The 26,329-nt window shown below is 38.6% G+C and overlaps 2 protein-coding genes across 12 annotated transcripts in view; both read right to left on the minus strand.

Annotated features, from left to right (window-relative positions):
* Window positions 1-1,413: 1,413 nt before the first annotated feature.
* Window positions 1,414-3,056, minus strand: LOC132115694 (uracil nucleotide/cysteinyl leukotriene receptor-like). Its single transcript, XM_059524104.1, has 2 exons — window positions 3,002-3,056; window positions 1,414-2,551 (listed from the first exon to the last, which is right to left on the minus strand). Exons 1-2 carry the CDS (start codon window positions 3,039-3,041, stop codon window positions 1,602-1,604), a joined length of 990 nt encoding a protein of 329 aa, XP_059380087.1. The 5' UTR covers window positions 3,042-3,056; the 3' UTR covers window positions 1,414-1,601.
* A 792-nt stretch (window positions 3,057-3,848) lies between these two features.
* Window positions 3,849-26,329, minus strand: part of si:ch211-285f17.1 (sickle tail protein homolog) — a 137,431-nt gene continuing 114,950 nt past the window's right edge. For 6 of the 11 annotated variants that reach the window (XM_059524443.1, XM_059524439.1, XM_059524440.1 and 3 more), the window contains 16 exons: window positions 25,275-26,026; window positions 20,958-21,062; window positions 20,562-20,614; window positions 18,583-18,746; window positions 18,092-18,267; window positions 13,896-14,032; window positions 13,605-13,752; window positions 12,322-12,754; window positions 12,019-12,235; window positions 11,653-11,942; window positions 11,230-11,382; window positions 10,483-10,587; window positions 9,124-9,198; window positions 7,203-8,843; window positions 6,515-6,652; window positions 3,849-5,542 (listed from right to left, as the gene is read on the minus strand). In XM_059524443.1, the coding sequence (XP_059380426.1) occupies window positions 5,051-5,542; window positions 6,515-6,652; window positions 7,203-8,843; window positions 9,124-9,198; window positions 10,483-10,587; window positions 11,230-11,382; window positions 11,653-11,942; window positions 12,019-12,235; window positions 12,322-12,754; window positions 13,605-13,752; window positions 13,896-14,032; window positions 18,092-18,267; window positions 18,583-18,746; window positions 20,562-20,614; window positions 20,958-21,062; window positions 25,275-26,026 (5,079 nt within the window). In that variant the 3' untranslated portion in view covers window positions 3,849-5,050. The remainder of the gene's footprint in view (window positions 5,543-6,514; window positions 6,653-7,202; window positions 8,844-9,123; window positions 9,199-10,482; window positions 10,588-11,229; window positions 11,383-11,652; window positions 11,943-12,018; window positions 12,236-12,321; window positions 12,755-13,604; window positions 13,753-13,895; window positions 14,033-18,091; window positions 18,268-18,582; window positions 18,747-20,561; window positions 20,615-20,957; window positions 21,063-25,274; window positions 26,027-26,329) is intronic. The other 5 variants (XM_059524448.1, XM_059524450.1, XM_059524447.1 and 2 more) reach the window with 4 other exon arrangements.

Consider the following 26,329-nt stretch of genomic DNA (forward strand, 5'->3'; position numbering starts at 1 on the left):
TAGCACAATTACTAATTACACTAAACACTTTAAAAGAGACAGATATGTAGATGTTTGTGAAAGATGTATTCTCTGTTTCGGAGGAATGAGCATTGTTAAAATATATCACATTGCACCATTGCTTTAGGTTTTGGGTACATCATATATTGTTTATAATTAATTCAGCAATACATGGGCCTATTGTTATAGTTTTCATTAAGAACCATTGCTGTATAAATGACGCTTTGTCTAGTGCCCTTATGAATGTTGTTGGCATGATTTTGTGAAAATTTTACTAACGTTACAATGTGAAATAGAAATACAATATTAATTTCTTTTTTTTTTCTTTTTTTGAAATAGCATAGACTTGTTCGACAGATCTCAGCACTAGTATTATATGCTGCTGTTTTGATAACGTTGATAACGTATCATGTGTGTGTGTGTGTGTGTGTGTGTGTGTGTGTGTGTGTGTGTGTGTGTGTGTTTGTTTGTTAGTTTTTTTTTTTTTGCATTTGTTTTTTTTAATTTTTTTTGGCATTTGTCTTTTCCTATGGTCTTTTCGAATGTGTTATCCCGTCAGCAACAAAAGTCTGTGGGCTCCTTTGATATTACTATCAGTTTACGTTTTGGCAGTGTTGCCTGATATTGCTATCTAAAAACGGAAAAAAAAAACGAAATGAGTTAAAATATTTTGTATTTTATATTTTATAAGATAATATAAAGATATCGCTAACCCTAAACCGCAACTTCCCGCTCTATTAACTTTCTAAAGTGTCAAATTGGGTAGAAAAGATACGTCCAGGGGTGATTAAAATAACTGGATCTGGAAACAAGATCCCGCGCCCTCACTCTCTCAATCCTCGGCTCGTTCACTCAACCAGCGTGCTTGCATTACACTGCTTATTCATACCACAGGCGCTAAACTTAATTATACATACAGACACTCATATGAGGAGCTTTAAATGTCAGATTAATCATTTAGAGAACAAATGTTATTTTGAAACATTAAATATTTACAGAGGTTCGAACCTCGTGACCTTATAGCTGGCTAAGGGCATGGTCTGTGATTAACATTAACCTTACTTGATGTTTTAAAATACCATTGTGACCAAAAATTGATAAGGAGTTTTCCTAAGCAAGTCAGTTTGTTGGCCATGGGATGTCTGTGTAATTTAGCCTACTATATAAATAGCAGTTTATACCTTAATAAGTTCTGTGGTTAACATTAGGCTAACCTTAATTGAATAAATAACTATATTTAAAAGTTCTGGTGTGTATAGGACCTTAAAAGATTTGAGATTTTGAAAGAATATTTTATTAGTCATATTCTGAACAACTGTCAGTATTTACAAAAAAAAAATATATAGATATAGATATAGATATATATAAAAGGCCTATGATAAATTATTTGGTAAATGTCGACAGAATAAAAAAAAAGTAAAATAAACACAGACACTAGTCAATAGAAGAAATCAAATTGCACATCATGGTTCCTGCTGAATGAATCCGTATGAATTCAGCTATACCCCACATCTGCTTTCACACTAAACCTTATAATACACTTAGTTTCAGTATGTCTGGCAGTTAACAGCTGAGATGTCGTCGTTGAATTTCTTGTCTGATCATGTGGTGGATTGCTCATCTTTGTGATTTCTGCCACAAAGCTGCAGCAGGGTCTCTCGGTAATTTCTAGCCAAAAAGAAGTACATGACAGGATCCAATACACCACTTACACATGTTAAAGCTGAGGTGATGCGATTTCCTAAATGCAACATTTGTCTTTCGGAATCTGACCTTGACATGTTGTCATGCTGTAGGATAAATACAAATCTTTGGATATGATAGGGCACAAATGCAATCAAGAAGTTAACCACGGTTAGAACGATCATTCTCATTGCCTTACGCTGAGAAGGCGTTCTTTCTTTAAAAGTCATCTGTTTTACTTTGGCAAATATGAGAATATAAGAAATGCTCAGGATGACCAGAGGTATCACAAATGCAATAGCAGTGGACACCAACGCACCGGTGGGATTGGAGGACTTCTCTATGTACAGCTTCTCACACACTGTTACATTCTGTATTCGTCTAGTCACTTCTCTTTTAGAGAACAGGATAGGCAACATGGAAATAGTCACCAAGACCCACAGCACTGCAGAGACCACTTTGGCATTCCTGGTATTTCTCAGATTTTGAGTTTTGTGTGGCACAACACAAGCCAAAAGACGGTCTACACTGATACAAGCCATGAAGTACATGCTGCAATAGAGGTTGACGAAGAACAGGAAACCAACCACGCGACAGACCCCTTCCCCAAGAGGCCAGTGACTGTCTGACATGTGGTAGATCACTCGCATGGGGAGCACCAAGATGTAAGACATGTCCGCTGTAGCCAGGTGCTTCAGAAACTCCTTGGAAGGGGTGTTGTTGGTGTTGCGGTGGCAGAACACCCAAAGTGCCAGTGCATTACTCGGGACTGAGAAGATGAAGATGACAATGTAGAAGGTTGTGAGCAGGATGTTCTCCAAGTGAGAGCTGAGGTAAATCCCCTCCATCGAGTGATTCGAGCGCAGATCTTTACTATGAGACAGAATAAGTATCAGATATTATATCTAGTTTATATCTGATAATGTATAAATGAAGTTTGGAAATGACTGTATTCTGTGTTATTGTTATGTAACAGTAGAGTCAGTGGAGCAATACATTCACAGAATGCAGAGTGGACATTTTACAAAAATGTTTAACTAATCCAAATTGTAGTTTTACATTCTTTAGTAGCTACCATTTGCGTACAGTTCTGCGCACTAGGCATTTGGTAAAGTATATATTTCAAAAAATATTAGCATTAAAAACTTTTAAGTCAAACAACATTCAGTTTACCAAGGTAAATAGTAAAATTACTGTAAAAATAAATAAATAAAATAAAAGCAACATTTTAAAAGTCACCAAGAAAGCATTTTCCTTAAAAAAAGGCCAATAATATTAATATCATTATTAATTAGTATTGCTCTTATTATTTGAGTACTTACAAGTAGGTTATAAATCTTCCCCAGCAGCCAGCACATTGACTTGATAATAAATGCCTCCTTTGGCTATAGACCAAATTAATTTTGTGTTTGCGCATCGGTTTCCTCTTTTAGTCATATGCTTTGACTTCACGACACGTAGGAGGCATCACACAAAATGAATCACCCCTGCTACAACATCCCCATTAACACACATCTCCCTCTACTGGTCTCTTTACCTACTGTACATGAAACTATACATGCGATGATTTCATCTTCATAACAATTCTCATTGTGAGACTAGTGATGGATGTCCTGTGGCTGCAGATATACTGAAATCATTCAAAGCGTGGGCCTGTACACTTACTAGTCATTGTTGACTGTTGTAAGTCAGAAATTGTAATCATCTTTCTCCGTGCTACATTAATTGATCTAATTTTGGTCACTGTGCTTTCCAGGGGTTTTTGATGAAGTGCCTTGGTTATTTTGAAAAACACTTTTCTACTAGCATGGTATAGCCACAACTAAAATTACTTTAAATTTTGAATGATGAAGTTTACATTATATATATATTTAAAAAATGTTCTTTAACTTTGATATCCACTGTATGTGTATTTGGTATTATTACTATAATTTTTATATAATATTAATGTCACTGAAAATATACATGAACACAAATGGAAGCATGAAACACAAATTTGAAGCATGAAATTTTTTTTTACATTTTTTTTTTTACATACATTTCATACATTCAGTAAAGGCATTTTTTGACCAGCAGGGAGTTCACACAACATGTGTACTGAATGTCATTACCATGCAAGTGTAAAAGAAAATTATATAGGATAAAAAACCACAAGTCAGCTGAACTATCTGCCAAAATGTTTAATAGAAGGACTTGCAGTGTTGCAGTGGAGAAACCATAGCCGAGAGGCCATGTGAACAACAAGCATGCAGAACTTTACTACTTTAATACCTACACATTTTTTTGCACAGATTGCTTCTGCAATTAAAGCTATACAAAACCCAAGAAAACATATTTATTTACAAAATCTGTCTGTGCAAGCATGATTTTTTCTATAACATTCTCTCTCTCTACAATTTTGTATAGGCATGCATAGAAATAAACTTTGGTACAATATGTTAACAAAACTAAAGACAGTCTCTGAAATAGAGATGTTACAGTATGTACATGTGAAGTAGAAAGCAATCATATCAATCACTACAATTTTAGTTTACATTTAGACATCAATAGGCTACTCATTCATTTAAGAGCCATAAACTGCATGAGTAAATCAAGGAACTGTGATATAGCTAGGTTAAGCCGGACATAACCTATCCTAAATGAACAAAGTGTCTAACACAGTATATATAGTCAGTTGTAAAGATGTGAAATACAAACTTTGGTAAATAGGCACAACTACTGAAAAGACAGACAACAGTTAATTGCAAAACTCTTGTTGATTTATAATGATAAATCTTAAAGACATTGGCAGTGCATGAGAGAAAAGAAAAAAAAAACATACACAATGTTTGTCAAATTGTATTAATGGTTAATATACTTACAGTACTTTTTCACTTATTATGGTTACAACCAACGTCTGTCAACTTATAAAAAAACATATACAATCATTTAGAGGGTACTAATAACCAAAAAATTGTTTACATACTTTAACCACTGACTTGAATACTTTTCAGTCTCTCAACTTGTATGAAAAATAAATATTATTTTCAAATGAAGAGCTCTGTAAAATCCTTGATCAAGAGCCTGCTCTCTGCAATTACATCATTTTCTTTTGTTTTTAAAATAAAACAGTTTATCTTTTTATACGTTTATGATTTGCAGAGATTCAAGTGTAAAACACTGATTAATGGATGATGGCCTTTCACTTTAACAGATAAAATAATAACATGCAAGAACCAAAGTCATGCCAAAACAAAGTTCACTCTGATAGAACAGCATTATCGGTTTAAACAAATAAAATCTTAACTTAAAAATGACTCAAAGTAAAATCGGGAGTGACTCCACCTCATTAAGAGATACATAAATGGTTGCGAAGCAGCGAAGTATTCTATGCAGCATCCTTAGCGAGAGTTACCGTGGGAATAGCTGATTTACCGGCATTTCCGTTGTGTGGCCGACTGTAGCTGGTGAAGCTGGGTGTGTGAATGGTACGGATACTCTTCGCACTCTGACTCAACATAGTCGGGGACAAAGGGGAGTGGGAACAGGTAGAGGAAGAAGAGGAGGAAGGTCGACCGTTTTGTGTCTGCATGGGAATAGAGAGGCCTTTAGTGCTGTGAGTGGGAGGGGCAAGTTTTAAAGAACCATTAGAAAGGGAGGGGATATGAGAGGAGGGGGTGGAACTGGATCGAGGAGGAGGGATTGAAGATTTGCTAGTGGGAACGGAGGAAGACAAAGGAGAAGAATGAACAATATTAGTAGAATCAGACTGAGACAAGCCTTTTCCCGTACTAGAGGAAAAAGCAGGAATTTTAGAAGCAGGCACGGTAGGAGAAGATGATTTGGGATCTCCTCCAGATCTCTTAGCACTTCCATTAGCCTGCAAACAAAGATGCCAAAACACACTGATTGTCAACAAAGGGAACTGATGATTAAAGTACGCAAAATTTCTAAGTATGTTTCAAATCATACTACTGGGATCTACAGTTGATCATGATAGATTATCAAGGACACAGAAACTACATATATAGGTGAAAATAATAAGGCACACACACAAACATCTGTTACACAACAACAAATCTGTCTTGAGTGTGAGAATATAGAAAAAATTACTTTAAATAGATTGTAAGAAGGAAAGGAGAGTGAAGGTGAGGGACAGTAGGATTATAAGTTTTGAGTGAGTATTGCGCAGAGTGCAACCAACCAGTATTTATAACCAAAGGAGTCTCCAGGAGTAACAAAGGAGGTACAATTTGGAAAGGCATCCACAGGATAATGGGGATTTAAGTGGATTTGTGGACCCTGGGCATTGAGGTCAGGGTTTGGAAATTCCTCCGAGGGGTATACAGGGAAAGGGTCCAAAAATGGGTTAAACAGAGAAGCATCCTGAAGTTGAAGTGTCACAGGCATTGGAGTGTGTAGGGGTTAGATGTCAGTGGTATTTTAGTTAAAGAGACCCTAGTCTAAGCCTCCAATAATGTAAGTAAGCAGTGGTTGTGGTGCTTATATTTCTTTCTTTCACTTTTGTAAATTAGTTGGTCTTTAACAGCACCAAAGCCACAAGCAAAGCAAACATGCAGAAGCATTTGATGGTATTATGAAATAACAGTCAGTCGCCTTCGGTCACAGCCATTCGAAAAACATGTAGCAGGAAAAAACGTCAACAGTTCAAAGATAGCGTTCGGCACTATGCCTTTAAGAACAGTTTGTTCGGTCTCATCAGGTTTTTTGTTAGTTCTTTTTCACCTCTCAATAAAAGCCGTGCAAGAACTGAGTTTCCTCTCGAGCATACAGTCTATGCAAAGGTGTGTGTGTCTTTCTAACTGGACATGTGGTCCTATGATAAGACTACCTGGCGGAACTGCCTCTGAGAGTCCTGTAGCTTTTGCGGTTTTGTTGCCCTCTCTTTCTCTGAGGTGCCCGGTTGCTGCCGCGCCTTGGCAGAAACAGGCACCGGCATCCGACTAGTAGGTGAGACCACGCTGGCATTCTGCAAAAAGGATTTAAATCAAACAGAAGAGAAAAGGAATAAAAAGATAGGAACAAAACGAGAGCCATATTTGAGGTGGTTTATAAGCTAAATCACAGCAAGACAAAGCTTGCACAACACATCTGTTTGGTATCACCATGACACTGTAGAGTTTGTATACCAGAAAGAGAAATAAGGAAGCATGCAAACCAGCCCAGAACACCAACAAATTTCTTTAAGGACTGCCTTAGAACCCACAAAAAGGATCCAGAAACAGTGTGAGACTGTGGTTCTAAGGCGGTGAAAGTTGTTGGCTGCCTTAACCCAAGATTAGAGCACCATCAGTGAACACACAAAGGTCTATCTATGATACACCACTCCAGAAATAAACACACCATATTTATTAAAATATGTGGAGGTGTTAAAAATTTCAGATCCCAGAGTTGGTAGCCTCCACTGCAGGAAAGGCTTAGGATCTTCAGAAGTCACTGGATAGGTTGGAACTGTTGTGAGCAAGAGTAGAGGGACAGACCCATAGTCTTTGCTAAGGTAGTAGGAGCTAGAGAGAGACCTGCTGGGTAGGAACTGATGTGACTGAGACCCCAGTAGTTGGTATGACGGCAGGCCGAGGAAGGAGCTGTGGTTTTGTCTTCTTTCGTAGACCAGGACCTTTACTGGCTAAAGTCGACCTGGGGACCAATGTTTTGGGAGAAAGTATTTTCTCTGAGTGCCCTGGACTCTCTTCAGTCTTGTTGTCCTGAGTTCCAGGGTTCACCAATATTTCAGGCTCTTCCGTAGACTTCGGTCCCATTTCGCAAATGGTGTTCTCTAGCTGCTTTATGGTTTGCTCTAGACTGTCGAGGGTTTTGTAGGTATTCTTACGAATTTCGTTAGTTCGCCCATTAGGCTCCTGCTGATTTGATTTTAAAGACTCTGTTTTGGAGCAAGCAATTTCAAACCTCTTGGTCTCTTTGTGTTGTTTGACAGTCCCATCTGATTCTTCCTCATCCTCATAGACGACAACCTGCAAAGTCTTTTTGCCTGTTTTACTTCCAGCTCGAATGGCTTGTGATAATGCTGCTAGCTGTTTCTTGGGGAACTTAAATTTGAACTTCTTCTTTCCATCTTGCTTTGCATCACCAGTAACATCTACTAATGCCCCTCCCTCTGATAAAGATGAAGATGAGGAAGAGTTCCTGACTTGACTATCTGTGATATCTGCAGGAGAATTTGAACCAGTACTTTTTCCAGAATCCCTACCTACTCCATTCTGTTTGACCTGCACTCCCTTAGTCCATTCTTCTTCCTCAGTTTCCTCACTCTCCTCATCTATTCTTTCTTTTGCAAGCATCCTCTCTAGCTCCTCCTCACATTCAAAGATAGTAGAGAGACGTTTATAAGCTGAGCTGATATCCATGGGCTCGTCAAAGATGATGATGACTGGCTTTTTACTGGTGTTGTCTGCACCAGTGGGACCATTAGTACTGGCATCACCTCCTGATGCCATGCCATTTCCAGAAGCATTTGGTCGTTTGCTGCCAAAAGTTACTGTCTGCACACTACCTTTTTTGGCATTGACTAGCTGATGGTATTCTCCAGTGGAAAGGGCTTGTACCTTGGTGTTAGTGATCATAAAGGCAAAGTTATCAGGAGGAGGCGGAGGTGGCTCTTCTCCTGACAGATCGGGACTGAGAGAGGCCTCATTATTTTCCTCTATTTCCTCAAATTTATTTTCTTTCACCTTGGATGAACCAAATATAAGTTTCTGATTTGCTAAATCTGTCCCAACAGGGATTGCTTTAGAAAGAATTGGTGCAGTGTTTTCAAAAGAGACTGGTGAGCAAATTGCTGTTGGAGACTCTACCCTCTCCTCTGTGCTAACCTGCACTTGAGCAGCCTTAACCACATGAACTTTCCCTTGGGTTGGGCTAGCTGGAACTTCTTCCAATGGAGAGGCTGGATTTGACTTCAACGAGGCTGAACGAGACAGCTGATTTTGTTGTTGTAGAGTGATAGAAGAGCTGGCTGGGCCCCTACATTTGAGGGGGCCAAATTTGTTAGTGGATACCTGCAGCTGGCTTTGGCATTGGTCAGAAGCATTGACATGTGACACCTGTGATGGGGGAGATTGTGATGTGTCTCTATGTTCTGTTGATTCCTCTGAGGCTGATGGAGTTCCTTTGGAGATCTGAGCTGTGACATAGTAGATGACCTTAAAAGGTCAAAGGTCAAAGAAGAAAAAAAGAAATTTCAATTAGGTATAGTTTCATGAGCCAAATATAAATTTGTTAGTTATTCTACCTGGTATTAATCATATTCTACAACTGACTTGGCCATTACTGAGTCTTTATGGGGATTCACAGAACACTATTACATAACTATTTTAGTGATGGGTTTTTACTATTAAATGACCAGTCACCACTAAGACTCAAACTATTATATGGGTTTATAATAAGTTTATAATAACTGTGATAATAAACACTGCAGCTCACCCCAGGACTCTGACGAATAGTATTGTTGGCATTCTCATCTGTGTCAGGGTTCTTGTCGTCTTGGTTTTCAGTATTCTGTGGTTTGTGGGGAAAAACATCACTTCACAAAGAAACAAATCGCAGTCTATAAACTACTCTACGACCACTGAAAACATATAAGCAGCTTTTGATGCAACACATTCTTGGATCTTATATTCTACCATTTATATATAAAAAAAAAAAACTTTAATGATGCCAATAATATGTTACGGCTTTACATAAAGACTATTTCTCTTCTCTACAGTAATAATCATGTTTTAAAATATGCAATGTATGGGATTAAAAATAAAAAACCAACTTCATGGGATTAAAACTATAATCTGGAGCTAGACCTACAGTAAGGAATTTGTGAACAAATCTTAGAAAACAGCTCAAAATTATACACAAGAAAAGGGAAACGAACAATGAAAACGTCATTTTAAATTTGTATTGCATTTACCATTTTTTCCATTTTGAATACAATTTTGAGCATACAAGGGGTTCTTATAGGTTATATTTCACCTGTAAATTCTGTATTACACTGTAAAACTTTTGACAGTGAGAAAATACTGTGAAATGAAGGTAAAGAGAGAAAGTGAGATTGAAAACCCATTAAATAAGTAAGGAGGCTTATACAGTAGCAGGCATGCAGCAAAGTGAGAAGATCAAAGAACAAATTCTGAACTCCATACTGCAAGCTGAAAGTGTCTTCTAAAATCCTCAATAACAAACCAGTTCTAAGTTGCATTCTATTGATACATATGATTTAGACACTGGCCCTTTTTGAAGAAAAAATTTGATGTGCATGTTAAATTAGGTCCTGATAATTTCTCGTAATTTTTGCCCAGGACAATTTGATTATGCTACGCCCAGTTAGCCAACTCAACCTGTAAATGTACATTGTAAAGCATAAATGTAACCTCAGGTAAGCTTCGGGAACTGAATTGTCTCCAACTGAGATCACACTTTTTTAATTAAAATGCTAAATATAAAAAAGAAAACACACACACACACACAACACCCTTTGACAGCAGAGTGTCAAAAATCTAGTTTATTGATTGGATGACTCAGATCATATCTGTTTCCCCTTTTAGCTCACACTACATCACTACAATCAGCACAGGTCATGAGTTCAGCAGAATGAAAAGGAAAGGAACAGAATTTCAACTTAAAGAACAGTGAGATCATTTCTGGTTTAAGACACCAATCACAAAAGTGTACAGAGGAAGTTAGCAAAGGGAAAGAAAGCCATACAAGCATCGCAAAGAACAGCCATCAGGGACAAGCGGCTGACACAGGCAGGCAGTTGGAGGGTCTACTAAAGGACATCATATCCTTTACCTTCTTATTTTTATGGGGCAGTAAGACCCCAGGTCTTAGCTCTCTGATCTGTGGCTCTACCAAACCCTTGAGCCCTACCTCCTTAAAAGAGCACTTCTGGAAAACCTGAAGAGAAGAATTTGTGAGGAAAGGGGTAAAATATTAGAATTTGCCCATAGTGAATTGGGCAAACCTGTTCAAGATTACTGTACAATGTAATAGAAATTATCTACAATTAGTTTAATCAAATCAGGTTAGGTTATCTGCCTATATGCATTTTATTGTCATTAAAATTAAATCTATCTATCTATCTATCTATATTAGTATTCTAATTTTTGATTTATATGCAATTCTTTTTACATATATTTTGATTACATTACACTTTCTGTCCTAATAAGCATGTATGTATTATTTTTGTTTGTTTGTGTATTATTTTAAAAGGATGTTTGGTTTTCTTTTTTAAATAATTTATGAGAACTATGTAGTGAATTTATAGAAATGTGAGACAAGAAGCTAATCTACAGCAAGGGAAATGAAACTGCCACCGAATGAGCCACAGGGCACACCCAAAGCATCTTAACACCCAGATCAAAGCAATTTCACACTCAATACGTTTAAACATCATAACACCAAAGTTAGTGAAAGTAAGTGAGCATGTGCATGTATAAACATTTATACTCATTAGGAACATGAAGTTATGCTTGCTTCAGGTCTGTATTAGTGTGCACGTGTACAGTAAGTATGTTTGAGTTTATATGTGTATCTCACCTGTAGCTCTGCCATAATCTTGTCTCCCTCATCCTCTTCCTCAGTGATAGCAGAGGCAGCGATGGGTGGAGGAGTTATGGGTTTGGGCTTCACCTCTGGAGAGGATTTTGGTTCTGGCTTAGATGCTGTACCGTTGGACTCCTCTTCACCCTCCTAAGAGATAAGTTATATATGTTTATTTATATTTATATTTTAAATGTATTGTTTTATTTTAAATGTATTTTTATTTATTTTAAAATATATATATATATATATATATATATATATATATATATATATATATATATATATATATATGTATTAAATATATTAAATATATATATATATATATATATATATATATATATATATATATATATATATATATATATATATATATATATATATATATATATATATATATATATAAATCTGGATTTATACCATTACAGACTCCTTTCTGCTGGTGTAAATGACCTCTCCAGATCGGGTGGTGGTCATTCCAGTATTGGTGGTGTAGTTTCGTCGAGGTGGGGGTGGAGGAGGAGACTTGTTGGCTTTCTCTGTGGTCTGAAGCTTAACAACTTTTTCCTGAGTCTTACTTTGTCGCTCCAGGCTGGATTTGATGGAGAGGTTGGGTTTAATAGGTCTCTCCAAAGCTGACTTAACTGGTTTCTCCAGAGGTTTCTCTGGAGCAGTCTTAGCAGGTTTCTCAGAATTTGACTGATTGTCATCTGCAGAAACAAAATTATGTATAAACATCGCCAAATAGTAGTCTCAAGTGCTCTGGTGTGTCTTTCAGTCTCTTACCCTGTTCTGCTGGTGCTGCTGTGAGCTCATTTTTATCTACCACCTCCTGCAGGGAGGCAGGAACCACTGCGGGGGAGCCCTCAGGTTCGCTGGGCACCTCAAGGTTTGGTATTCCTCTCAGCATGTTGGCTTCTGCTTCCTGGAGCATCCGTTCGAACTCCTGCCCATCATAATGACCCATGTTCTGCCTCTTCTCCTCCCATTCTTTCTCTGCAGCCTGATGATACCAATCAAACGAGTTAACTAAATAATGAAATGGATAATTTCACCTGACTCATTTGGTTTAACATGCATAATACTAACCTCTATTGACACAGCTCTGTTCTTGTTCTTGCTGCGGCTTGATTGGATCTCCTCAATTAAGTTTGGAGAAGGACCTTTGCCATGAATGCCATTAGAAGAGACTCCATTACTGCTGTTATTTGGTATTAGTGTCTGCTCGAGTGAGGGTTTTTTGAGCTGTTTGGTGGGTGAAGGGCTAGACTGTTGTCTTTGTGTGGCAGGGAGAATGGGTGAGGGTGCTGTTGATTGCTGGGATTGTTGTGAAGCTACCGGAGAGGCCTGGGCATGGTGGATCACCACAGGGTTTGACTTCATAACCTCTGACCTCACTGTGGAGCTCTGAGGTGCAACGGAGGCGGTCTCGAGGGACTGAACCACAACTGATTCTGGTTTTTCTGAGGCAGGTGTTGAGGAAACAGGGTCAAAGGGCTTCAGCAGGCTATCTGTAGCAGACCTGAAGAATAAGTGAGAAATCAAATAGAAATCAATAATGAAAACATTCACAATACAGTAAAATCTAAAATCATGAGCTTATTGTTATCATCTCCAAAAATATTTTTAAGGTGTAAAAGCTGCAGTGTGGAAGTTATATAAAATATAATGTAATTAAATTTAAGTAAAAAACAGAAAAAGAGAGGAAATAAGTCAGTGTAATTTCATTTTAACTTGGGGTTATCGCCTGACTGGCAGATAACAAGATGGACATTTCAATACTAGTGACTACCACAGAAGAAGAAACCTGAGCCATATCTAGACTTGGAGGAAACAACTTTTGAGTTGGGTCCAATAAGTAACCAATTAGAAACCACCCGAATCATACTAGCAACCACCTATTTCACATACATTTTCATTAGAATGTGTAAAAATCTGTTTAGTTTTGCTATTACATTTGGTGCTGCTAGCAGAGCAGAAACACGAAGTAGCTTCAGAAACAAAACTCTCTTTTCCAGAGTGCTGGTAATATTCATTGCATTCGCACATTCACAGAGAACGGCAACCGGCTTGAGTCTGATCAGGTCTGACACGGAGGAGAAGGGAAGTGACTAGTAGCAGATGCTCCAGATCTCTCAACTGCCTAAACATATACAGAGCCTCTGCTCAGACATGATTACAATATGAATGAAAGATGGAGAACAGAAACTGCATATTCATTTCCATAATGCTCTGGCTGCTCAGATACGTGGCTGGAATCAGAAGATGTATAGATCCATAAAGTTTGTCATAAAGTTTTTTATTAATCACAATCTTATTATATTCGCAATTGAAATGTCTGTCTCAGTCTCTTTCTCTCTCTCTGTTTGTACCTGCGAAGGTTGCTGAGTGTGTCCGTGAGCGTTCGGACTCTCTTCAGCATGCTGTCAAGCTTGTGCGGCTCTTCTTTGAGGAACTTAACAGCCTCCACCTCCACCCTGAGCACCGCCCGCATATGGGATTGAAGACCTGGAAACTCCCCTGCGGGAAAGAAAATTATGTTTTGCTACAAAACCGTCTGACATTTAACCTGTTTACGCATGTCTGTCGTCATGAAACACAACCGAGAGTTACGTAGGAGGATTTTCCTTCCTAGTTTGTCTGAGGTATGTATGTTGTTGTACCTTTCAGTCCAGCCAGGTTCTCGCCCACCTTCCTCAGACTGACAGCTCCCTCCTCTACCTCCTTCAGCGTCACGGCTCTCTGAGACACAGCAGGGCTGGAGTCAGTCCGCAGTGTGTCCACATACTGCTCCAGATCCCTACACACAAACACATGTGATACTTATGACACAAACAGCAATGCACATATCTTATATTATTACTGATGAGCCAATCCATCGACATAAACTTGTGTTTTTGTCATCCAGTCATCTGGTCAATATTGAAATTACACTGTCGTGGCACCAGAGGGCAGTGTAGATTTCACATAATGCTCTTGTCATTTTTGTGTCTTAGGGTCTTCTTGGTTGCTAAAATCCTGGTTGAAGAAAACTATCCGATGCTTGCAGGATTTAGTGAGAGTTCAGAGAGAAATATTAGATTATGATTTGCTTATGTCATACAGTGCTGGTTTATATCAGTGGTTATCAGCCTCCTGTACAACACAATATTCACCTTGTTTTTTTAAGCATTTAAAATAAGTTTTATTATTTTACAATAAAAAAATGTAATTAAAAAAACATTTTAAGTCATCCTGAGGCCCCCTGTTTGAGAACCACTAGTATATATTACTGTACAGTGTTTTACATTAAACATTATTTGGCATTTTTAAACAACAGATTTGAAAAAGCAATCTAGTACACTCATATTTGGTTCCAAAAAATAAAAGAAAGAAATAACAACACAGTGTATGCTGAAACTATGTTGTTCATCTGAGTCATCTGATTCTGGCAGTATTGTTTTAGTACTTAGAGTCTGAAGCCAGGAGAGTATATTAAGTGTTGATCACTGTATTTGAATTTATACCGAGCGGAGTGGAAACAGCGGTAAAAGCGACGCATGCGCTTATAACTTAATAGTGTATTAGGTAATCAGTGTTGGGGAGTAACTAGTTACATGTAACGGCGTTACGTAGTTTAATTACAAAATAAATGTAACAGTAATCAGTTACAGTTACTAAGAAAAAATGAGTAATTAAATTACAGTTACTTATGAAAATTGTAACGATTACAAAGAGGATTACATTTGAATATTTACAAACATCCACATACAGCTTATTTCTTTCCCAAATTGCACTAAGACATATGACCCATAATATCCGAGATGCGGAAAACACATTAGTAGAATCCAGTCATAAAAATGGAATTCAGCCTATAACGCGGACGCAATATGCCACATTTTGGACGAATAAATCAAAAGTAGGTCAGTACACTTGAATCAAAACCCGATATGGACTGATGTCTGTGAATATTAAGCCGCAAAAAGACTGAATATGAATCCTGCACGTTCTGCGTGTCTGTGGAAATCAGGCGCTGACTGGACATCGAGAGAACCGGGACTATTCCCGGTGGCCTGGCAGACGATTTGGACTTCTACTTTAATATTGTTATTGTATAATTGCAGGCCGAATATACTAAAGCGATTATTTCCGAATCCGCCATTCGATAATTAAATCTCTAATAAATCATGAATCGGTTAGTCGTGACTGGCAATGGTTGGGCTCGCGCGCTCTCCGCGCCTCCGCCGAGCGGTTTGGATCAGACTCTGAGTAATCAATGCGAGAGAGAGAGACCGGAGTGAACTGTGTAAGCGCACAGCTGGAGCAGAGAAGCGACACTTCTGTTCAGGGTTTCAGGTGCAGGTCAGTTTCATCTGTAAATATGCTAATGTAGTTTTGTCTTTGTTTACTTAGTCAAGCAGCAGCAGCACATTGCTCGCAATCACTCAAAATACTGTATAGCTAAACGACGTCATTATTATCTATTGTAATGTTACAGTAGAAATTTAGCAGACAAATCATCATATTTTATCATAGGTTTAGGGGGAGCTAGTGGATACAAAAACACAACCCTTAGGAAAATTAATGTAGCCTATGGTATGGCACTAACCGTGGTTTAACTATGGAATTTGTAGTAAAAATAAATACAAGTGGTAATTCATTTGCCAAAAAAAAACAAAATTGCACTTACAAAACATGGTAAAAGTCAAATAAAAATCTTCAGTATTAAAGTCATGAGAGAGATGGGTGGATAATGGGAGTGAAGGTGCAGTTCAGGAGAGAACTCAAATCTTTTTTCAGGTCCAAAAAAAAAAATAGGGTTTTCCATGTTTCAGAATGGGTTGTGGGTGTATGAGTGTGAGATTTCCCAGCCTATTTTTTTCCCAGTCCGCCCCTCATGGAAATTAATCTCTAGAACAGTCACTTCATGAACATTTTTTACTTATTTTGAGAAACTATCATCATATCATATACAAAGAGACAGCAGTGTTTCAAAAAGACACCAATGTTTCAGGAGTTTAGTACACAAAATAGGACACATGCTTATTAGATAACCGTATTTGAGTTGATGTATATGCTTTTATTTTTTTATTAACTATTTTTCCCCAAACCATTGTTAGATGCAGTTAGATGCCTGTAGTTATGCAAAGATTTGGTTTCAAAAACAATATCTATAAACTGTTTCTTTTGATTTTAAATCTGCTTTGAACTTCAGATCAATCTCAAAGTAAAAGGCAGTACTAAAGTCTGATTGTGTGGTGGATGTGTTCAAATGTGATCATCTTAATTCAGGTGATGAAGGATGGTGAAAGTCTGACAGTATTGAGCACTACTGTAAGGTTAAACCTGCATGGTGTAAAATGGTTGAAGATGATTAACAGTTGCAAATTAACATTCATTAGAAATTTATAAAAGTAATCAAAATGTACTCAAAAGTAATTAGTTACATTACTTTATTAAAGTAATTAAAAAAGTTACACTACTATTACATTTTAAATAGGGTAACTTGTAATCTGTAACCTATTACATTTCCAAAGTAACCTTCCCAACACTGTAGGTAATAGTGGTGGAAATTATGATTCTTTCAAGAGATTCGTTCATTTTCAGTTCGTTCACAAAAATGATTCGTTCAGAATCGTTCACTGATTCGTTCAGTGATCATTTCTGCGTATTACACAAAATATGCCAGCAGGTGGCAAAAAAGAGTGTATTATGTGTTATGTCTTAAATCAACAAACGTATTCACTTGTTACAACAACTGATCTGGCTTTATTAAAATGTGTGCATAAACGCATTCAATATATAAAGTCTAATTAAGTTCTTCAGATGAACAAAGCACAAGGTTTTCTTGCCTAATTAGCATTTTAATTGTTTGGTCAGACAGTTTGTATATTATATATTCACATTCATAAATCGGGGATTAAACGTGGAGTTCTGTATGCTAAATATCAAAACAAGCATATGTGCACAGTGCCTATAACTGCGCTTTGCATTTTGCGAGATTGACATACTAAATAGCAGACTAACCCTGTTTACCCTCATTCATTTCGTTCACGAAGATAACGAGATAAGCTATGTACCACGAACGAGATAAGCTATGTACCAGTTCATTTCATTCACGAACGACATGTATCCGTTCATTCAACTTGCTCACGAACGACATGTGTGCCAGTTCAGTCATTTCATTCACAAACGAGATGTACTAAATCATTCAACTCGTTCACGAACGACATGGGTATCAGTTCAGTCATTTCATTCACGAACGATAAGATCTCTAGATCTCGTTCAGACTCATATGAAACTCGTTCATTGAAGGGCGTATTCGTTCACTACATTCAACAAATCACATGCTCTGTCACCTCTCATACTCGAATGCTATTGGCTCGAGGTTGAGTAACTCTTTGACAGGATGAAACAGTTCAGTTACCCGGTTCACCGAGCTGCGCATGCACTGCTTATAGCGCCGCGCTGCTGTGGAGGGAGGAACTTCAGTGAACGAGAAACATGAGTCAGTGGATTGCGTGAACGAGAACGATTCGTTCACCTAAAAGATTCGTTCAAAAAGAACGATTCGTTCACGAACGATACATCACTAATGGGTAATGTAGTCTCTGCTCTCGGTGGGATGAATTAGGAATTATGAATTGTGAAGGGCGCTCTGAAAAGCGGCAGCGCAGGCAAAAGATTAAACCCTCTATTAAAACAGATGTCCAAATGAGCGTAACGGTACGCTAAAAGCACGTTCTGAGTGCATGGAGAGGTGGAAGTGGCGGTACTGAGTACCGGTGCGTACCGGCCCACTTAAAGCACTGTTTACGCCTATGGGATGTCCCCGCTTTTCACAAAAACAAACGTGTGTGTGTGTGTGTGTGAGTCGTACCCTAGCTGAATGAGAACTCTTTCCTGCATGCTGAGATATCGGTGTCTCTGTTCCTCCACCAGTGTCCTCTGTTTCTGTGCTGGATCTTCCTGTCGTCTCAGCATTTCAGTCAGCTTCACACTGATCTCTTGCTCCGCACGCTTTATCTGAGCACGCATACACTCCTGATTCTGAAGCTGAAAACACACACTTATTTAATTTTGTAACATTATTTGTGTCTTTACTGTGATGTTTCATCAATTTAATGCGTCCTTGCTAAATAAAGGTAAAAATATTTCTTGCTGACCCCCGAAAAACAACTGTGGTGTGTTATAATGATTTTAATGTAAAACTTTCAATTTTTCAAAATAATGTAAATCTGACACATTACTCTAGATAAATGAGCTTTGGATGTTGTTTCAAGTTGTCTTTAATGAACATTAAGTTGAACAAATATAGGGGAAAATGCATATAACAGCAGATTTCTCAAGATATTAACTGGCTTTCATTACCTGTAATTGTCTCATATGTTGCAGTTGGAGGCGGAGCTCAGAGACATTCTTCCTGAACAGATGTAGGTTAACATGCAAGGGGGCGGGGCCTAGTGGTGGTGTAGGGGTGGGGCTACACTCAGGAGTCGCTGCAGCAACTTTTGGCGTTAATACGGGAGATCCTCCTAAACAAACCACAAAAACAGATGTTAAGACATCAGACTGGGGTCTCAAATGTATGTGTGACAGTTATTTGACATAGATGTAGACGGATTGCTGGAATAATGTGATGATCCAAGTTTTATAGATTTTTTTAAAAGAATTTATAATCTTTTACGAGCTCAAGATTTATTATGCTGTTGATGTTATCAATTTAAGTGCCTTAACAAATACATATTCATATATGTTGGCCTTAAGCTTAAGGAGATGTGATATATTTGTTGTTGTACCCATATTTGACCATAACATTTGGCAAGATTACATTTCAAACTCCACTGAGCATAACTGAAAATACAGCATTTCAGATCAGTTCTTGCTAAAGTACATATTTATGTGAGTGCGCAAGACAGTGTTTAGACGTGTTTGTTCTTTTGCGGCTTATGCTGTTTGAGTGACTCGCTCTCTGTGTTCACATCAAGTGTGGAAATAGTGGGAAACATGTGGCAGGCTGCAATTCTGAGTGACAGATGAGTGGGAGAAGATCAGATTTTTGGGATGCACAACAGCCACTGCATTACAATCCGTTGCCGCAAGAGCCATACACACACACATACAGTGGTCGAGCAATGTTGGTTTTTTTATGGCCAATGCCAGTATCTTAGAGATAAGGCTGGCTGATATAAAGCCAATGAAAATATCACACTATTTAATTTAAATATAGTAAAAACGCATGCATAACAATTGCTTTATTTAAAGTGGTCATATGATGTGATTTCAAGTTTTTCTTTCTTTTTGGAGTGTTACAAGCTGTTCGTGAATAGACAAGATTCCTAAAGTTGCAAAGACTTAAGTCTCAAACCCAAATAGATATTCTTTATAAAAGTTAAGATTTGTTCACACCCTCCTAAAATGCCTCATTTAATCATGCCTCTACATGTTTATGTCACTGTGTGGGAAGATTTGCATAACACAGCCCAAATGTCAATGCAAAGAAAAAAGGTGTAACTTTGATTCTCACAGTATTATTGTTGCTATTATTGACCGATGCCATGTCGTGGAGACGCTGTGTGTTTCATTGTGAAAGTGAAACTACTTTGTTTGGCATTCCTAAAGAGAACACAACTACAAATCAGTGGTTAAGTTGTAGTTACAACACTGTTCCAGAACAGTTCAACCCAAATATTTGAGTGTGTGCAGCGCATTTTATGAAGGACTTTTTCCTGATCGTGAGAGAAACGTCTACAATGCTGGCTGTCCTGACTCACAGCCTGTAAGTTATGTTTTCATATTTAAAGGATTTGCCACTAATGATTTAAATGTGAGATTTGAGCAGTGTAGAAAGTACCACTTGTCGTTTGTAATTTCTCTGATCACAAATGCAGACAAGGATTTATGTTCACGGGGCGCAATGCAACGGAATTCGTAAAAAAACAGTATAAGTCATTATAATCGGTAATTATGTCCCCACTGGATGCAACAAATGCCTCATTTATAATGGGTTTTACTGGTTTTGTCTTGTTGCACGGGGACATGGGATCACAGTATGGTGAGGGGCGTAACATTACCACCACACGCTTGAGGTATTGGGCCAATCAAAACGCACTGGACAGCTGACCAATCAGAGTACACCTTACTTTTCAGAACGATGAGCTTTGTAAAAAATCAACGTGTTTCAGAAAGGCAGGACATAGAAGAGAAACAGTAATGTACATTATGTGGAAAATTATGTGTTTTTTTTAACCTTAAACCGCATGCACACATTTCATTGTATACATTGCATGAATGTCGACCACTAGAGACAACCAGATGAGGTCTGGAAGCAATGGTAAGAAGGAATTTACCTGTGCTGGATGTGCTGTGAGCCGGTGATCCGGACTTGGATACTGGTTTCTCACTGGAAAAATGCAACAGATAAAAATGACTGAATACACAGACACACACACACACACACACATACACACACACACACAGACAAAATCACTCTATAAACACTTGCAGTTAGTCTGTGTTACAGTGGCACAAGCACTGCCATTCGTAAAGGCACCAGTTATTGTGAGAATGAGTTAATTTAGTTCATGCACATTTAGTAGTCACATAATCCACCAAGTCTTTTTCAGACCTGAGGGTCTGATTACCACCACCTTTAATCCACAATATTCCGCCTTTTTCCTTTCTTATTTTATTTGGGAAACAATGTGATATTCTTGAAACTACATTACCCAGCCTGCCCTGCTTACCTGGGGTGTTCCTTGTTGCTGTTAGTGCTGTGGCTCTTTAAGAGAGCATCCTGCACAAGACCAGTCAGACTGGCTATTTGCTCCTCCATGGCCTTCATTCTCTCTCTGCAGAGAGATAGAGCATACTGCATGCTTACTACTGATGAGGCATGTGTGGAGACGGGCAAGGGGGAACATTTTTAATAACAGTAGGACTGTGTACCTCCTGAAATGGCTCAGTTATCTAAGGCCATTTTAATAATTCATCATTAATAAAAAGACAAATATACTAACTGGTTAATATAGCATTTTGGCTAAATATAATTTATCATAATGTACATTAAAATGTTGTAATGTTTGGATTCACTTTTAGCCTTTAACAATTGATTTTAGTTTTTAGTTTTAATCTATTTACACAAAAATTGGCAATTTATTTGTTATTGACTATAATATGAAAATAAAACAATTTCATTAAACTGATTTAAAGTGGCAGTATAGACATTTATATTATTACGATTTCTATTTCAAATGAATTCAGTTTTTTTCTGTAGTTTTTAGTGCTTTCAAACAATTAATTGCAATTAATCGAATCAAAGGTTTTTGTTTGTATGTGTGTGTGCTTTGTATATTTATTATGTATATATTTCAGAAAAATATTTTATTTATATATTAATGTAAATATTTTAAAAATACATACTGTGTGTATTTATAACATACACACATATATAATGTAAACAAAAATGTTTATTTCGGATGCAATTAATCGCGATTAATTGTTTGACAGCACTACGGTAGTTCCTTTTATTATCAAAAAATTCTGAAACAACAACGGCAAAAGTTTCCACAAATGTATTCAGCAGCACAATGGTGTTCAGAATTTATAATATTAAGAAATGTTTCTTGATTTCTGAAAGATCACATGACACTAAAGCCTGGAGTAATGACTGCTGAAAATTCTGCTTCATCATCAAAGAAATAAATGACATTAAAAAGAAAAAAGAAATTAAAATTTACAAAGAGAAAGAAGTATTTTTAAATTATGATAATATTTTTAAATATTACTGTTTTTACTGAACATTTGTTGAGCATAAGACTTTTCAAAAACCTTTAAAAAATTTACCAACCCCAAATTTTTTTTACGTATGCTTCCATTCATAAAGTGGGAATTTTATGTGAAACTGCACAGAAAAAAAAGAAGAAAAAATATCTTGACAATATATTAACCACATTTAAATTATGAACAATTTCCTTGATTTAATGCCAATCCTATCTACAAAAAGCATTAAGTAAAAGGCAGTATGATCTGGATCCCTTCCTGTGATTTTTGTAGCATATTCAAAAAACATAGTAAATCAAAAAAATTAACTTTTCATATGATGATTAACTAAAGTCTTTTTTTAATGCTAAACTATTTGCCCTTTCTGTGCCAACACACACACACCAAACCTCTATAACTTTGCTCTACAAGATAATGTTAGAAATGTCTGACCTGCATGTACTCTGCCCTTTAAAAACAGTTTAGGATGTTGACTCTGTGTATTGACTGTTCTCAGCCAGGTAGTACATCGCCAAGCACAATAAATCTGACATACATAAAGGGTACGATTAAGTCCACTTAACCAGCACAGTAAAACAAAGCTGACTGAATTACAGTACAAAGTCTTTTTTCTGAGTTTAGCTTTATTCTGAAATAAGCTTGATTCTTGAAAACAAACCGAGCTAAACAGATAATCCTAAAAAAATGTACGTGAACCTAACTAGGGATAAAGTCGACTAATTGATAATGCTACTGCTACTTGATAATCCAAATAGGCTAATTGTTAAAATGATTTGCATATTTATGTTTTTGCTTTATATGTTACATATTACTGTCATTCTAATTTTACATATTAAAATGAATATATTATTGTTAAAAGTCTCAGGAGGGGAAAACAAAATCATTTAATTGTACCAGCCAAGTCAAGATCAATGGTGCTGAGAAGAGGAAAGGTGGATGATAATTTCCGGTTTAGCGTAGCTGGTGAAACAATCCCGACAATCACAGAGAAGCCTGTCAAGAGCTTTGGTAAGGTGTTTGACAGCACCCTGAGGGACTCCGCATCCACCCAGTCAACCTGCACTGAGCTGGACAGATGGCTGAAGGCAGTGGATCGGTCTGGATTGCCAGGGAAGTTCCATCTCGACTGTGGAAACCTTACAGAGGAAGGTCAGTAGCCACCTCAGAAGATGGCTGGGGCTTCCAAAAAGTCTAAGCTGCATCGCACTTTACGGGCACCACAACAAACTGCTGCTTAAGTCCTTGGAAGAGGAGTTCAAGGTTACAAGAGCTAGGGAAGTGTTGCTATATAGAGACTCTAGTGACCCAAAAGTAGCAACGGCTGGGATTGAAGTGAGGACTGGTCAGAAGTGGAAGGCTGAGGAGGCTGTTCAACAAGCAGAGGCAAGATTACACCACAAGAGGCTGGAGGGGGTGGTAACAAGAGGCAGGGCTGGACTGGGTTCCTTTTCAACTGCCCACATTGACACCATCAAAGGGAAGGATAAGCGCTGCCTAGTCCAGGAGGAGGTGAGAGCAGTGGTTGAGGAAGAGAGAACCTGCGGGAAAGTAGGAATGAGGCAACAGGGTGCATGGACACGATGGGAGAACGCGATCGAGAGGAAAGTGACATGGGCGGAGCTGTGGAAGGCAGAGCCACAGCAGATCAAGTTTCTCATCCAAGCGGTATATGATGTGCTTCCCAGTCCATCAAACCTTCACATATGGGGAAAAGTGGAGTCTCCAGCATGCTCACTGTGCTCCAAGTGTGGAACCCTAGAGCACATTTTGAGTTGCTGCTCATAGGCACTGGGAGAGTGAAGGTACAGGTGGAGGCATGACCAGGTACTGAAGGCCATTGCGGAAAACATTGCTACAGGAGTCGAGTGGGCCGAGCGCTCCCGACCCTCCAAGCAAGCCATTGCCTTTGTCAGAGCTGGAGAGCTGCCAAAACCAGCCGCAAAAACATCTGCAGGTATCTTGGCCACTGCGAGGGACTGGCAACTGTTGGTGGACTGGCAACACAAGTTCCCCAACCACGTTGTGATCACCATCTTAAGACCCGATATCGTTCTCTTGTCGGAGTCCACCAAACAAGTAGTTCTTTTGGAGCTTACAGTCCCCTGGGAAGACCGCTTGGAAGAGGCCTTTGAGAGGAAGCTCGCCAAGTACGAGGGACTGGTCAGCGAGTGTAGACAAGCCGGATGGAGAGCTAGGTGTGTCCCAATAGAGGTAGGATGCAGGGGCTTTATAGCCCGATCCTTGGCCAGAGCCTTCAGCTTGTTAGGTATAGATGGGGTAGAGGAGGAGAAGAGCCATCCGCAACACCAGTGAAGTGGCAGAGAAAGCCTCAAGATGGCTATGGCTAAAGAGAGGAGAGGCGTGGAGGAAGGGTAGCTAGATTTGCCAACTGGACACAAGCTGTGGTCTGATCAACCACAGCTGGGTCGCCTGGATGAGGGTGTATGATGTTGAAAGACCCAAAACACCCAGTGAGTCCAGGAACATCACTGAAGATGTGTCCAGTAGCATCAGTAGATGTATTTGCACAGTACCTCAGATCTTAGACGCATTTGTTTTCTCATCTCATTTGCGGTGGGCTCTGAGAAATGTCCTCTTAGAAAGTGAGGAAGTAGAATATAACGGAAACATTTATGCAGTCTATATAAAGTCAAATTGGCGTACACCAATATATAGCTTGCTTATACGTTTTTTTATACCACCAGTTATGAGGGACAATGCCAGTATAAAATTTTATACCAGTTTCAAGGGTAAACATTATGAATGTAACATACACGCTTAAAATAGGCTATTGAGCTTCTGCACTGCCTATTGATACAGTAACTTTCAATATACAGTATATATCTATATTTGCCAGTGTTGATTAAGTGAACACTTATGATCATTGTAAATAAACCTAATGCCAGACAATCCCATGCATATCCAGGATATGACCTACTTCTCAGCAGCATTCAGTATGGAGTTTGACTGTTGCTATTTCAAATGGGTAATTTACTGTTTTTGACTCTCTTTTGGATGTTTGTTAAAGTAATTGACAAGTTGGTTATACATTTCCATTTAAACGTTAACACGCACATCAAATAAAAGCTGCTAGTACTTAAACAAGACATTGTTGATGTGTTTTGGATGCAGTTAGGGAATGCCATGATGCAGTGGAAGTCAATAAACTGATGAAGAGTTAGAATATAAACATGGATGCTGATGTATACTGGGATGTTGTAGATGGAAAGTTAGTTATTTTCATGCTTCAGTATTCTTGTTTACTCGTAATGATGACTTACCGTGTCTGAGGGTCAGATGAGGGGACAAGAGGATTGTGAACCTGAAGATCAGGGGTGGCGGGGGACCCCATGCCACCCCTTGCCTTTACCATGGTATCCATAGCAAGAGGAGCCTCCTTCCTAAATGATTGTCTGATAGGTGATGCCCTTTCAAGAGTCATGGAACTTTGCGGTTGGACTGTGTGAATGTCCATCACTCGCATCTCGCCCATCCTGTGTGGGGAAGGGGGAGGGGTTTTGGAGCCTAGCATGGGTAGCTGGCTATCTGTGTACTTCCTGCTTTTCTGTCGGAAGAGTGAAGGATGGTCCGTGGGCTCTACGGGAACGCCGGGGTTACTGTAAGAGCGCATGGCGGCACGGTGGTAGCTGTGGTCTACTGTGTCAGGGGGCGGGGCATGGTGATGTAACATATAGGGGTCAGCATAATGACTTTCGGCTCGGGCGGGCAGTGACATGCTTTTTGCAGCTATGTCTTCGTCAGGTTTGACGTCACGCCGCTCGAGGATTGCGCTTGGGCAGGGGGAGGATGCACGAGCTGGGGCGGGGAGTGTGTGTCCTGCTCGTTCACGTGGCACCGTGGCAACCCCACCTCCTGAGGTGCGTGGCCCGAAGGGAATACGGGATGGGGAGGGGGGCATCGCATGAGGTGTGGTAGGGGACATGGAGCCCTGCATATGGGGTGGAGGAGGACCCATCGGGGGCTGGCGGAGAGGATGACCACTCGGTCCAGCATACATCATCTCCCTGTGTACCTGAATGAGAGAGAAAAGGACATAAGGTTTCACATTAAAAGAGAGAAAATATTTCAAACATAAGAAATACAGTTGTATTAAAACAACTTATAAACCAGCCTAGGTCTGCTGGTCAAAGTTGGTCTTTTATTTAAGATAAAAAAATAAAATAAAATAAAGATATTTTTGAATTACACATAACGTATTCTATTCTAATATGTGATGCTAACAGAAAAAGTTATTTGTATTTGGTAACATACCCTGTATTTGGTAAGTGGCTTATGCAGCAAATAAATAAATAAATAAATAAATAAAATAAAATAT

The sequence above is a fragment of the Carassius carassius genome, chromosome 35 (assembly GCF_963082965.1).
Source record: "Carassius carassius chromosome 35, fCarCar2.1, whole genome shotgun sequence".
NCBI lineage: Eukaryota > Metazoa > Chordata > Actinopteri > Cypriniformes > Cyprinidae > Carassius > Carassius carassius.

Coding starts and splice junctions, on each gene's coding strand:
- LOC132115694 (XM_059524104.1), bottom strand. CDS start 3,041: ATGTGCTGGCTGCTGGGGAAGATTTATAACCTACTTGTAA. Junction 2,552..3,001: donor GATTTATAACCTACTTGTAA/GTACTCAAATAA, acceptor CTCATAGTAAAG/ATCTGCGCTCGAATCACTCG.